The 15,250-nt window shown below is 50.5% G+C and overlaps 1 protein-coding gene across 1 annotated transcript in view; it reads left to right on the forward strand.

Moving 5' to 3' along the window:
* LOC142209274 (QRFP-like peptide receptor) overlaps positions 1 to 856 on the forward strand; it is a 1,317-nt gene extending 461 nt beyond the window's left edge. Inside the window, exon 1 of the mRNA XM_075278210.1 lies at positions 1 to 856. This exon is cut by the window's left edge and continues 461 nt beyond it. Coding sequence (XP_075134311.1) covers positions 1 to 856 — 856 coding nt within the window.
* The last annotated feature ends 14,394 nt before the right edge of the window (positions 857 to 15,250 follow it).

Here is a 15,250-nt window from a genome sequence, read left to right on the forward strand (position 1 = left end):
GTACTATAGTGTGCACAACCCCCTGCACGCCAGGACCTTCTTCACCACCAGAAGGATCGGGATCATGATCCTGGTGGTCTGGACCTTCTCTTCTGGACTCTGCTTTCCTCTCTTGTTCATGAACAGGACTCAGAATTTGGTCCTGTTCCCCGGGAAGTTGGCGGTGGTGGTCTGTACCGAGAGTTGGCCAAGTATCAACATGAAGCTCATCTACAACTTCCTCCTCTTCTGTGCTTTGTACGTCTTCCCCGTTTTATTTAACCTCCTGATCTGTTTCCTTACCAGTCGCAAACTCTGGGGGGCAAGTGACGCGGTCCTCGACAACAACAGCTGGTCCATGTCTGGTTCCAGGCTAAAGGCTCGGAAGAAAATTGCCAAAATGGTGGTGGCCTTGGTTCTTCTCTTCACGTTGTCTTGGCTGCCCCTCTATGTGGTAGACATCTGGATCGACATCAATATGTCCTATGTGCCCTCCGGAGAGGTCCTGGGGCACCTCCACCATGACTGGATCCTCCAGGTCAGGCCATTTGCCCAATGGCTCGGTCTCACCAACTCGACTCTTAACCCTTTATGCTATTGCTTTGTTGGTAACTTGTACAGATCAGCCAAACGCTTTAGGAATAGCTACCGAGAGAGGATCATCTCCATATTTAGCATGTCACTCACCCAAGCGCCCGGAGACCCCTCCGCCCCCCGGTTTGTACGTTACCAAACCTCCAGAGAGCAACTGGAGCAGAAACCCAAAAGAGACAAAATCCGGACAGCAGCGTTTCGACCTCTTACTAAGAACAAAAGTTCTTCCTCTGTCAAAATCTGTGAGCAGAGCCCCGGACTGAGCAACGCCGCACATATCTGAGCCCGGGGCGGGGGGCAGACCCCATGCCCGGGGACTGGTGTGACCATGACTGCTGTCCCGCTGTGCTCAGGGCGGCCATTGATCCCATGTCATGTGTGTAATGCTGAGCCGTCCTGGCAGATATTGATTATGATGTAATACGGCAATTCTCAATGTAATTAAAGTGCCCACAGATAGATGCTCTGTGAGAGTCTGCGGGGAGCGAAGGGTTAACCCCGCGCCTGTTCGCCGCGCTCTGTGTAACCTTTCATTGCTGGCGCTGACGGGCGGATTCACCGTCTACCCGTAATATAGAGCCGAATGAGCAAATCAAAGGATCAAAGACATCTGGGGGGTACGGGGATTAGTATATATCACAGCCACGCATCTGCAGGAGACCACCGCTGGGGAGAGACCACCACTAGGAAGAGACCACCACTAGGGAGAGACCACCGCTGGGGAGAGACCACTGCTAAGAGTGAGACCACCACTAGGGAGAGACCACCGCTGGGGAGAGACCACCGCCAAGAGTGAGACCACCACTGGGGAGAGACCACCGCTAGGGAGAGACCACCGCTGGGGAGAGACCACCGCTAGGGAGAGACCACCGCTGGGGAGAGACCACCACTGGGGAGAGACCACCGCTAGGGAGAGACCACCGCTGGGGAGAGACCACCGCTAGGGAGAGACCACCGCTGGGGAGAGACCACCGCTAGGGAGAGACCACCGCTAGGGAGAGACCACCGCTAGGGAGAGACCACCGCTGGGGAGAGACCACCACTAGGAAGAGACCACCACTGGGGAGAGACCACCGCTGGGGAGAGACCACCGCTAGGGAGAGACCACCGCTAGGGAGAGACCACCGCTAGGGAGAGACCACCGCTGGGGAGAGACCACCGCTAGGGAGAGACCACCGCTAGGGAGAGACCACTGCTAAGAGTGAGACCACCACTAGGGAGAGACCACCGCTAGGGAGAGACCACCGCTGGGGAGAGACCACCGCTGGGGAGAGACCACCGCTAGGGAGAGACCACTGCTAGGGAGAGACCACCGCTAGGGAGAGACCACCACTAAGAATGAGACCACCGCTAGGGAGAGACCACCACTAGGGAGAGACCACCACTAAGAATGAGACCACCGCTAGGGAGAGACCACCGCTAGGGAGAGACCACCGCTTAGAGTGAGACCACCGCTAGGGAGAGACCACCGCTAGGGAGAGACCACCACTAGGGAGAGACCACCACTAGGGAGAGACCACCGCTTAGAGTGAGACCACCGCTAGGAAGAGACCACCGCTAGGGAGAGACCACCGCTAGGGAGAGACCACCGCTTAGAGTGAGACCACCGCTAGGGAGAGACCACCACTAGGGAGAGACCACCGCTTAGAGTGAGACCACCGCTAGGGAGAGACCACCGCTAGGGAGAGACCACCGCTTAGAGTGAGACCACCGCTAGGGAGAGACCACCGCTTAGAGTGAGACCACCGCTAGGAAGAGACCACCGCTAGGGAGAGACCACCGCTTAGAGTGAGACCACCGCTAGGGAGAGACCACCGCTTAGAGTGAGACCACCGCTAGGGAGAGACCACCGCTTAGAGTGAGACCACCGCTAGGGAGAGACCACCGCTAGGGAGAGACCACCGCTAAGAGTGAGACCACCGCTAGGGAGAGACCACCACTAAGAATGAGACCACCGCTAGGGAGAGACCACCGCTAGGGAGAGACCCCCGCTAAGAGTGAGACCACCGCTAGGGAGAGACCACCGCTAAGAGTGAGACCACCGCTAGGGAGAGACCACCGCTAAGAGTGAGACCACTGCTAGGGAGAGACCACCACTAGGAAGAGACCACTGCTAGGGAGAGACCACCACTAGGAAGAGACCACTGCTAGGGAGAGACCATTCCTAGACTGAGACAAACTCTAAGACGAGACCACTGCTAGGATGACCAAAATCAAAGCATCAAAGACATCTGGGGGATTTGGAGATTACTACATGTTATGGTATAATGTGTACAGTCAAGCCTCTGCAGGAGACCACCGCTAGGATGAGACTGAGACCATTGCTATGATGAGACCACTGCTAGAATGAGACTGAGACCACCGGTAGGATGAGACTGAGACCAGTGCTACGATGAGACCACTGCTAATATGAGACTGAGACTACTGCTAGGATAACACCACCGCTAGGATGAGACTGAGACCACCGGTAGGATGAGACTGAGACCAATGCTACGATGAGAACACCACTAGGATGAGACTGAGACCACTGCTAGGATGAGACTGAGACCACTGCTAGGATGAGACTGAGACCAGTGCTACGATAAGACCACTGCTAGGATGACACTGAGACCACCACTAGGATGAGACTGAGACCACCACTAGGATGAGACTGAGGCCACCACTGGGATGAGACGTAGACCACCAGTAGGATGAGACTGAGACCAGTGCTACGATGAGAACTCACTAGGATGAAACTGAGACCACTGCTAGGATGAGACCACCGGTAGGATGAGACTGAGACCAGTGCTACGATAAGACCACTGCTAGGATGAGACTAAGACTACCACTAGGATGAGACTGAGACCACCGCTAGGATGAGACTGAGACCACCGCTAGGATGAGACTGAGACCACCACTAGGATGAGACTGAGACCACTGCTAGAATGAGACTGAGACCACCAGTAGGATGAGACTGAAACCACCACTAGGATGAGACTGAGACCACCGCTAGGATGAGACTGAGACCACCGCTAGGATGAGACTGAGACCACCACTAGGATGAGACTGAGACCACCGCTAGGATGAGACTGAGATCACCGCTATGATGAGACTGAGACCACCGCTGGGATGAGACTGAGATCACCGCTAGGATGAGACTGAGACCACCGCTAGGATGAGACTGAGATCACCGCTAGGATGAGACTGAGACCACCGCTAGGATGAGACTGAGACCACCGCTAGGATGAGACTGAGATCACCGCTAGGATGAGACTGAGACCACCGCTAGGATGAGACTGAGACCACCGCTAGGATGAGACTGAGATCACCGCTAGGATGAGACTGAGACCACCGCTAGGATGAGACTGAGATCACCGCTAGGATGAGACTGAGACCACCACTAGGATGAGACTGAGACCACCGCTAGGATGAGACCAGCCCTTTCCCAGACCAGGTAGCCTGTGAAAAATTTTCAGGTCCATCATTTTTTATTGCATTTTTGGCTGCTCCTCTGAGAGAGGTCACTCTGTATATAACGTGTAATAGAAGTGTCCGTATTTTTAGTTCTCTCACGTACAGAATGTGTAGGCATCTCCAACGGGTAGCATTGTGCTGTCAGCTTACTCATACATTACCAGGAGGAATAACTGAGGGACGAGAGTGTGTTCTTACACTGTCTGTACTGGCAGCTTTGAATGCTCAGTGTAATAGTCTGTAGACATATACAGTATGTCCAACTGGTAAGACCTAATACATTTCCAGGAGGAATATCAGAGGAATTGATGAGTGCTCCTACACAGTCTGCCCTGGCACCTTGGATTGGACAATATAAGAGTATATAGGTATGCATTTGCAACAGGTAACACCAAGCGTTCAACTTATAGATTTCCAGGAGGAATAACAGAGGAATGAGGGCTTATCTTTACACAGTCTGTACTCACATCTCTGATTGGACAGTGTCAGAGTGTGCAGGGACACACATCCAACTGACAGTATCCAGTTGCCAATGTATTCCTATATTTCCAGGAGGAATAACAGAGGATCAGGCAGATTGTCAGTGTGAATACCTTACAGGAGGTCTGGCGTGTCCATTAGGTGTTATCCTAGTATATAATAATGTAGGATTCTCGCTCATCCTCTCCAGTCTGTCACTTCAGTAAATCCCACCACCATTCCCAGTGATTAACCCCGAAGTACCCGGAGTGCCGCCATTCCTGCCGCAGGTAGTCACGTGACCGCCCTCTGATGTGTCGCTGCTGCTGTTTACAGACACAAAGTAATAACCTGAAATGTTGCGATGATCGGCTGCGAGGGGCAGAGATTTCCTGGATGAGTCTTTGGCGCCTGATGGAGCTGTGCTAAGCACCGGGTAATGAGATAATACCGCCTGGCATGGGAGGTCATGGAAGTGGCGTCTGGTGCAGCAGGAGGGCCCCCGCATGTACAGGTTTCACAGAGGGTACATGTGGTCACTAGTGACATGGCCGAAGCTAACAGACCAGGATCGCAGGGGAGATAACACAAAGGGCACTTACTCCCCCTCCCCCCCCCCCCCCCCCCCGCTACTTCTAAAAAAAACCTCTATATTCAGCCTCTGTTCTACTCTTCAGCTATATCTGTTCTGCTTCTTCTTTCACACACACACACACACACACACACACACACACACACACACACACACACACACACACACACCTCTGCTACGCACTCAGCTCTGCTACTCACAAACCTCTGCTACGCACTCAGCACTACTACACATACATCTCTGTTACGCACTCAGTACTACTACACACACACCTCTGCTATGCACTCACTTCTGTTACGCACTCAGCTCTGAAAGGCACTCAGCACTACTACACACACATCTCTGCTACGCACACACCTCTGCTACACACTCAGCTCTGCTACGCACACACCTCTGCTACACACTCAGCTCTGCTACGCACACATCTTTGCTACGCACTCAGCACTACTACACACACACACCTCTGCTACGCACTCAGCTCTGCTACGCACACACCTCTGTAACGCACTCAGCACTACTACACACACACCTGTGCTACACACTCACCTCTGCTACGCACTCACTTCTGTTACACACTCTGCTCTGCTACGCACTCAGCACTACTACGCACACACCTCTGTAACGCACTCACCTCTGCTACGTGCACACCTCTGCTATGCACTCAGCTCTGCTACGCGCACTCCTCTGCTACGCACTCACCCCTGCTACGCACACACCTTCAGCTGTTCTACCTCCATGTTTTTCCCCTCCACACACAGCACTACTGCCCCATGCTTCCTTCCTGCACACACAGCTCTGCTATCTCTTTGTTTCTCCCTACAACAATAATTCTGCTACTCTTATGTTTCCTCCCTGCGTGCAGCCTGCTCTCTATGTTCTCACACACACTCAGCTCTGCTGAATTCATGTACACCACACTTTACACCACTCAGTTCTGCTACAGCCACATTTCCACCGCATGCTGAGGCCTGCTACATCTGCTTTCCCTCTACACACGCAGCCCAACTACATCCAATTCACTCCACGCTCTCACCTCTGCTACATCCACTTCCCCCACACACTCAGCTCAGTTATTTTCATATTTGTTTGCACAGTCAGCTCTGCTACTTCTACATTGTCCCACATATACTCAGCTTTCTACATCTACCTCCCGCACACACTCAGCACTGCTACATCCACTTATCTCCCTAGACTCAGCACTGGTATGTCCACAATACTTCCCACACTCAGCTTTGCTACACTCACTTTCCCCCACACTCCACTCTGCTACATCTAACCTTCCCTACACCTTACAGTCCTGAAGTGTGGAGGAGAAAATTTTTCAAGTAGGCTCATGAGCCCCCCGAGGTCTTTCCATGTCCCCCTCCCCCCTTTCCTGGGAAGGGGGGGGGGCATCCTACAGTTTTGGAAACAGTGGTCTATAAAAAGCACAAAAATAAAACAAAGTCATTCCTCGGGTAATAAAATCTGACTCAGATATATGAGATTACTCTCCGCACCAGATGGAGATTGTTAACCCGATCTATGCCATAGCTACAGGATTGCCCATAAAGGGGAGCTCCAACCCAAAGCAAACTTAAAGAAGCAATCCAGTCAAAAAAAAATCCCCCCCATCCCCCTCTCCTCAATATAAACTTCCAAATGCAAGTCTATTAAGTGGGGGCAGATATAATACCTACTACAACCCCCATTCTCAGCTATTATCAGAGCGATATAATATCTACTACAACCCCCATTGTCAGCTATGATCGGAGCGATATAATATCTACTACAACCCCCATTCTCAGCTATGATCGGAGCAATATAATACCTACTACAACCCCCATTCTGAGCTATGAACGGAGCAATATAATATCTACTACAACCCCCATTCTCAGCTATGATCGGAGCGATATAATATCTACTACAACCCCCATTGTCAGCTATGATCGTGGTGATATAATACCTACTACAACCCCCATTCTCAGCTATGATCGGAGCGATATAATATCTACTACAACCCCCATTGTCAGCTATGATCGGAGCGATATAATACCTACTACAACCCCCATTGTCAGCTATGATCGGAGCGATATAATACCTACTAAAACCGCCATTCTCAGCTATGATCGGAGCGATATAATATCTACTACAACCCCCATTCTCAGCTATGATCGGAGCGATATAATATCTACTACAACCCCCATTCTCAGCTATGATCGGAGCGATATAATATCTACTACAACCCCCATTTTCAGCTATGATCGGAGCGATATAATATCTACTACAACCCCCATTTTCAGCTATGATCGGAGCGATATAATATCTACTACAACCCCCATTCTCAGCTATGATCGGAGCGATATAATATCTACTACAACCCCCATTCTCAGCTATGGTCGGAGCGATATAATACCTACTACAACCCCCATTCTCAGCTGTGATCGGGGCGATATAATACCTACTACAACCCCCATTCTCAGCTGTGATCGGGGCGATATAATATCTACTACAACCCCCATTCTCAGCTATGAACGGAGCGATATAATACCTACTACAACCCCCATTCTCAGCTATGATCGGAGCGATATAATATCTACTACAACCCCCATTCTCAGCTATGATCGGAGCGATATAATATCTACTACAACCCCCATTCTCAGCTATGATCGGAGCGATATAATATCTACTACAACCCCCATTCTCAGCTATGATCGGAGCGATATAATATCTACTACAACCCCCATTGTCAGCTATGATCGGGGTGATATATTACCTACTACAACCCCCATTCTCAGCTGTGATCGGGGTGATATAATATCTACTACAACCCCCATTCTCAGCTATGATCGGAGCGATATAATATCTACTACAACCCCCATTCTCAGCTATGATCGGAGCAATATAATATCTACTACAACCCCCATTCTCAGCTATGATCGGAGCGATATAATATCTACTACAACCCCCATTTTCAGCTATGATCGGAGCGATATAATATCTACTACAACCCCCATTTTCAGCTATGATCGGAGCGATATAATATCTACTACAACCCCCATTCTCAGCTATGATCGGAGCGATATAATATCTACTACAACCCCCATTCTCAGCAATGATCGGAGCGATATAATATCTACTACAACCCCCATTGTCAGCTATGATCGGAGCGATATAATATCTACTACAACCCCCATTCTCAGCTATGATCGGAGCGATATAATATCTACTACAACCCCCATTCTCAGCTATGATCGGAGCGATATAATATCTACTACAACCCCCATTGTCAGCTATGATCGGAGCGATATAATACCTACTACAACCCCCATTCTCAGCTATGATCAGAGCGATATAATATCTACTACAACCCCCATTCTCAGCTATGATCGGAGCAATATAATATCTACTACAACCCCCATTCTCAGCTATGATCGGAGCGATATAATATCTACTACAACCCCCATTCTCAGCTGTGATCGGGGTGATATAATATCTACTACAACCCCCATTCTCAGCTATGATCGGAGCGATATAATATCTACTACAACCCCCATTCTCAGCTGTGATCGGGGTGATATAATACCTACTACAACCCCCATTCTCAGCTATGATCGGAGCGATATAATACCTACTACAACCCCCATTCTCAGCTATGATCGGAGCGATATAATATCTACTACAACCCCCATTCTCAGCTGTGATCGGAGCGATATAATATCTACTACAACCCCCACTGTTGGCTGTAAACACTTCACATATTGTACTTACAGTCAGCTCTGACAGGCGACACAATACAGATGGGGATGTGACCATTTATACACCAGATGGTTCTTAGTCATAGATTCTATGACATGCAGATTCTCCGGAGCGCTCGGTACAGGATGTGTAACGTAGATGGCGGTAAACACGCGGTGAATATTATATACTGAGCCCGATCATAATATGGAGAACGACACAAGTCAAGGTCTAATCCAAAAGCAGACAGATGGGGGCCCCTGTGTAAGAACAGTTATGGGCCCCTTGTTTTCCAATCTCTTCTCTAACAATCCACTTCTCTGCAGTCTAATAGACAGTAGATGATGGTGTTAATGAGACCCTTTCACTACGTCCTTTAATAGCTCCAGCTCCACCGATTCTGATGCAGTTGGAATTCTTTCTCTAGCCCTCACCATTCCTGAGTAATCAGTGCTGTTAGTTCACTAGTCTAATAGGTTAACTAAACTCCCTAGTACCCAGTGGGTGGTGTCAGGCAGGACTAGGCAAAGGGGGCGTGACTCAAGGCACTGTCGCCTCTGATTGGAGCTCTGAGTCACACCCCTTTCCTCCCTGACACCACCTACTGGACATGAGTTTAGTTAACATATCAGGGATTGAAAATACCTGCATTGATTACTCAGGAACGGTGGGGGTTAGAGAAAAAATTCCAACTGCGCCAGAATCAGTGGAGGGACGGTTATTAACAGATACAGAAACCTGGAGTTGTTGGAAGTTGTGATAGGACCCATTGTTGGGGCAGCTACACAGGTTCCACCAATGGTATGTCCACCCCTGGTCTACTCAGCAATATGCACACAGGAGGAGACAGTTCTGCAGATCCAGGTTTGTGAGCAGGGAGTTGTGTCCTTTCAAATGCTGGAAATTCTTTGGTAGTGCAAAAAACTACTGACAGACTCCCCTTAAAGGGCTATCCTGGCCTGAAGAAATTATCTCCTGACCCCTGGATATCTGATGAGTCCTGGATCGGTCAGGGCCCCCGGCTCCTATGTTCTCTTCAGCTGGCCATCTGAATGGAACAGGGTAGGCATCCTCACTCGATTCAAAACCTATAGTCACATATCTCCCAACATTCAGGGGACCATAAAGTGACAAAAGCTGCGTCAAATTTAAGTATAATAAGCCACACCTCTAACGCCACCCATGCCTCCTTTGGCCCTGCTAAACCTCACCCAGTCCCTTCATGCTCCCATACAGTATCATGTCCCTAATATGGTACAATGGCCCCACTCGCAATAATGCCCCCATTCATTGTTGCCCCCACACCGCATCCTGTTCCCCCGCAGTCCATACTCTGGTCTCTGCGGCTAGTGGTTTGGGAGCAGCAGACATGTTGTAGCGATGTCACTGTGTAGCCCCCTCACGATGTAGCGATGTCACTGTGTGGCCCCCTCACGATGTAGCGATGTCACTGTGTGGCCCCCTCACGATGTAGCGATGTCACTGTGTGGCCCCCTCACGATGTAGCGATGTCACTGTGTGGCCCCCTCACGATGTAGCGATGTCACTGTGTGGTCCCCTCACGATATAGTGATGTCACTGTGTGGTCCCCTCACGACGTAGTGATGTCATTTTGTGGCCCCCCTCACGACGTAGTGATGTCACTGTGTGGCCCCCTCACGATGTAGCGATGTCACTGTGTGGTCCCCTCACGACGTAGTGATGTCATTTTGTGGCCCCCTCACGACGTAGTGATGTCACTGTGTGGCCCCCTCACGACGTAGCGATGTCACTGTGTGGCCCCCTCACGACGTAGCGATGTCACTGTGTGGCCCCCTCACGATGTAGCGATGTCACTGTGTGGCCCCCTCACGATGTAGCGATGTCACTGTGTGGCCCCCTCACGATGTAGCGATGTCACTGTGTGGCCCCCTCACGATGTAGCGATGTCACTGTGTGGCCTCCTCACGATGTAGCGATGTCACTGTGTAGCCCCCTCACGATGTAGCGATGTCACTGTGTGGCCCCCTCACGATGTAGCGATGTCACTGTGTGGCCCCCTCACGATGTAGCGATGTCACAGTGTGGCTCCCTCATGACGTAGTGATGTCACTGTGTGGCCCCCTCACGATGTAGCGATGTCACAGTGTGGCTCCCTCATGACGTAGTGATGTCACTGTGTGGCCCTTACTTACTTCCTAGTTGCCAGCAGTGGAGACAGGGGCTGAAAGATGAAGCCGAAGGCAGACAGCGACCAGCCCCACCATGCTACTCAATACAGCCCGGGAGAGAGGGACAGCACTGAAATCTGGGACTGTCCCACTGACTCTGGGGTAGTTGACTCAGACAGGGTGTGTTATCGACTGCCGCACCATTTACTCAGCTCCTAACCACGGTCGTGTGGCTCTAGTGATCAGGACTTGGGGCCGGTCGGTGATCATCGCTTCTATTCGGAATACCCCTTTATACAATGTTGAAGAACAAGCCAGAAACCTTTCGCGACTCCAGGTAGAGACTGAGTGGGTCGGTCATTGCCATCCAAGAGTAATAGTCAGCGCAGACCTTTCATCCGTCACAATACTAATAATAAGCGGCACATAAAAGCACCGCGTGTTACGTAACGGCGACAAGTCTGCGGGAACAAGTAGGGGGGAGCGCAGAGTCAGAGACAAACAAGACCGCAGAGGTCTCCTGCCGGGAACCATCGCAGATTACATAAGGGAGCGCTGTCCTGGGGCTCCTGTCCTGGTAAATACAAGCTCCGGGTACATGACGTCCATCTTTTTAGATGTTGAGGGTCTGGGGCACATGTATGGACAGGACACGTGGCCGCTACTTAAAGGGACGTTGCTCCTAGCACTCTGCCTATACCTGTATCTACCCGTCGCCGCAGCCGCTATAGGGGCCCCGCTACTTTTTATTTATAGGTCATTATCTGATGGATGACTCTGCTATCCACTTACTGATCGGCAATGGTGCCCACGGCCTCCGCCATTTTCCATTCAGCAGCCCCCGTGTGCCCAACATGACGTGCGGAACATGGGAAGGAAAAGAAGCCATGGGGATCAGTAAGTGAATAGCGCTTGTTACCTGCAGGCGGTGGCCTAAAGTCACTGTATGGGGGCAGTATATTGTGTGGGGCCAGTAGCGGGAGCGGTATACCTTATGGGGATTGGGGGTTACGACCCTGTTCACACGCCATTGTTTTTGTCTGATCCTAAAATACTCCAGTTTGTGGCGCGTCCTTTACAGCAAGATCCGTTAGTGTGGCTCCCAGTTCTGGACCCTCCGAGGAAGGACAACCAGTGAACCAGCCGCAGGGTCATGGGGGCCAATGTGGGTGAAGGATAGCCAATCTGGTCCGATCCCAAAGAAGAGCACAAAGTGCTGGAAAGGTAACACAATGTACGATAGCCAGGAATCAGGACACACATGGGGCTACATCGTTGTGGGCCGGTCAGAGTGCCCATGGTGGCCCTACCTATTGTTGAAGGTTCCAGCATTGGGCACCAGAGAGGAAGATGGCAGAGGGGGCCCATCGGTGTCTCTAATATAGTGGCCATGTATATGGTATAAACTAGGTCACGTACACGTTATCTGACACACAGGGACACGGTTTATAAAGGGACGTCACATGTAGAGCAACAGAGCGCACGCTCCATGAGGATCAATATTACAGCAGGTCGGTGGTGGGTACACAGGCCTTACAGTGCTCAGCATGTCATCCATACTGTCCTCATGGCACGTGAGGTTATTCCTACACCGTAACCTACAGAACCATAGTCCCTACAGTCAGTACGATCCCTACATTAGACGACGACAGAACTGAACCCCATTGTGAGTGCAGATAGACTCGCCGATTTATTGCTGCCTTCTAAATACTGACCAAATCTGCAATGTGTGTACAAGGCCAAGGGCTGGGGGAGCTACATAGAAAAAGAAAAGTCAGTCTGCAACTGAAGCCGAACTCAATGGGGGTCCTCGATTTCTGTTCTTAATGTCGCTAGGGGTCCGAGAGGTGAGAGGCCCATCTGTAAGCGGCATAGATGGGGAAATGCTTTGATTGTGGAGACCCTTAAAGGGATCTTATAATTAAATACACTTTTATTCTGACTAACCCGTAGGAATAGCCTTAAGTAAGACTATTCTTCTCCTACCTTTAGATGTCTTCGCCGCACCGCCATTTGGTAGAAATCCCGTTTTTTTTTGGTATGCAAACGAGTTCTCTCGTAGCACTGGGGGCGTCCCCAATGCTGCAAGAAAAATCTCCAGCGCCGCCTCTGTCTTTGCCTGGAACGGCCTCTCCCTGTGTCTTCTTCCATTCTGGGTTTCAATCTTCTAGGCCTCGGGCCTCCGGCAGAGCCGACTGCACATGCCCACAGACACAAGAAAATGGCCGCTTACACAGCTTACTGTGTAAGCGACCATTTTCTTGTGGCCTGGGCTTGCGCAGATGGCTCTGCCTGAGGCCCGATGGCAGAGCCGACTGTGCATGTCTAGAAGATTGAAACCCAGGATGGAAGACGACGTAGGGAGAGGCCATTCCAGAAGATAGAGGCGTCGACTGAGATTCATTTGCATAGCGAAAAAACCCGGATTTCTACGGAACGGCAGCTCGGAGAAGACATCTAAAGGTAGGAGAAGAATAGTCTTTGTTAAGGCTATTCTTACGTCTAAGGCTGCATTCACACTGAGTAACGCTGGCGTTTTTTGTGCTTATTTTTGCATATAGCGCCGCATTAATGCCGCGCTATTTTGCGGTGGCGTTGACCGGCGTTAACGCGGCGCTACGCGGTGTTAACGCAGCGCTATGTGCAAAAATAAGCACAAAAAACGCCAGCGTTACTCAGTGTGAATGCAGCCTTAGTCAGAAAAAAAGGGTATCCAACGATTGGATCCCTTTAAAGGGGTCATAGCAAGTTACCCCCTATTGCAAGGATACCTGATCCTGGGGAAGGGGGGGGGGGGGCCAACCATGGGGACCTACATAGAGCATGAGAATCGGGGAATTTGTACCCGTTATATGGAGGGGCAGGTCGGCAACATAAAACATAGCACTTGGCTATTTCTGCTGTACCAAGTGAACGGAGCAGGACATGCGCAGTCTGACAAGTCGCTCCATTCATGACCCCCCAGTTCTCACCCTCTATGTATCCTAGTGGTCTGACCCGACATTCTGCATATTACTCCCTATACTTTGGATTGGTGGTAACTTGCTGAGACCAGAGTCCCCTTGATACTGCAGGTATACAGAGTGCTCCATTCTCCAAGCACTGAACTCCACCAGTCCTGTAGAAGCAAAGAGCGGACACACGTGTACACGCAGCCATTACTGTCGCAGCAGTCAGACCACGACCAGTCAGCAAGTTACCTCTTCCTCTGTATATAGGGGGCATGTTGAATAACCAGTCTATCCCTTTAAGCATCTACACCACCTGAACTCTCCGACATCTCAGTTTCCCCTCCATCGATCTCCCGTAGTCCGTGTGTGAATAGCGGCTGAATAGACGTCATTGACTCCTAACAAACCTTTTCAGCTTCCGCCATTAATAAAACTTCAAGTGACGGAGCCAAAAAAAAAAAACCCGAGCGGGGGAATTGATCTGTAATAAATTTCGGCCTGGTGTGAGGAGTAAAGGGAGCAGGGACGGCGTACAGACAAGCGAACAATCCTGACACAGACACGGCGACTGAACACATAAGCGTATTCACGGTAACCGCAGCCGCATCTAAAAATGTACAGCATAAACAGCGGGGGGCGATGGTTCGACGAGGAAACTGACAGGACCCCCCTGGGGGTTTCTTTCAGAAGCAAACAGAATGGCGGGTTATTTTTACCTTCCTTGCATAAACAGCGCTGGCAGCCTCCGCCTGAGTGATTGTTACCGCAAATATCAAGGTGCGCGGCGATGGCGGCCGTCTGTACACGGGAAAGACCCAGAAAGAAAAGTAGGGGCAAGGTTATGAAAGATTATAGATGGAGGCAGAACGGAATACACGAATATAATAATAGACACGCACCGGCATTACTATAACCAGCAGGTAAGGTTAGAAATGGCGGCTTTATAATCATTGATACTACTTTCTGACAGGCAGGAAGGGGGCGCTACATCTAGTGACAGTGAACCAAGGGCCACTATGTAGAGACCAGACTGTATAGAAAGGAACTGAGTATGTGCGGCCACCAGTATTCAGCTCTACAGGTGGACATGAACATCTATATACCCTTTGAACACTAGGTGTCGCCATATTAAGTGAGTAAACGTCACATCGGCTCACCAGCCGCATTAAAGTGAATGAGAGCGCCGTTTTCCATGTGTAGCAGGGAATAAGGACATCCCCTCTCACCTCATAGCATCGCCCCTTTAACTTAGAATAATTAAAGGGGCTGGGTACTTTTACCGCTTAAAGACGTCCCATTGACTTTATACATCCAGGTGGTCGGCGACTAACTCTGCAAGGACGGACCTGTATGAG

The sequence above is a fragment of the Leptodactylus fuscus genome, chromosome 6 (genome assembly GCF_031893055.1).
Source record: "Leptodactylus fuscus isolate aLepFus1 chromosome 6, aLepFus1.hap2, whole genome shotgun sequence".
Lineage (NCBI taxonomy): Eukaryota > Metazoa > Chordata > Amphibia > Anura > Leptodactylidae > Leptodactylus > Leptodactylus fuscus.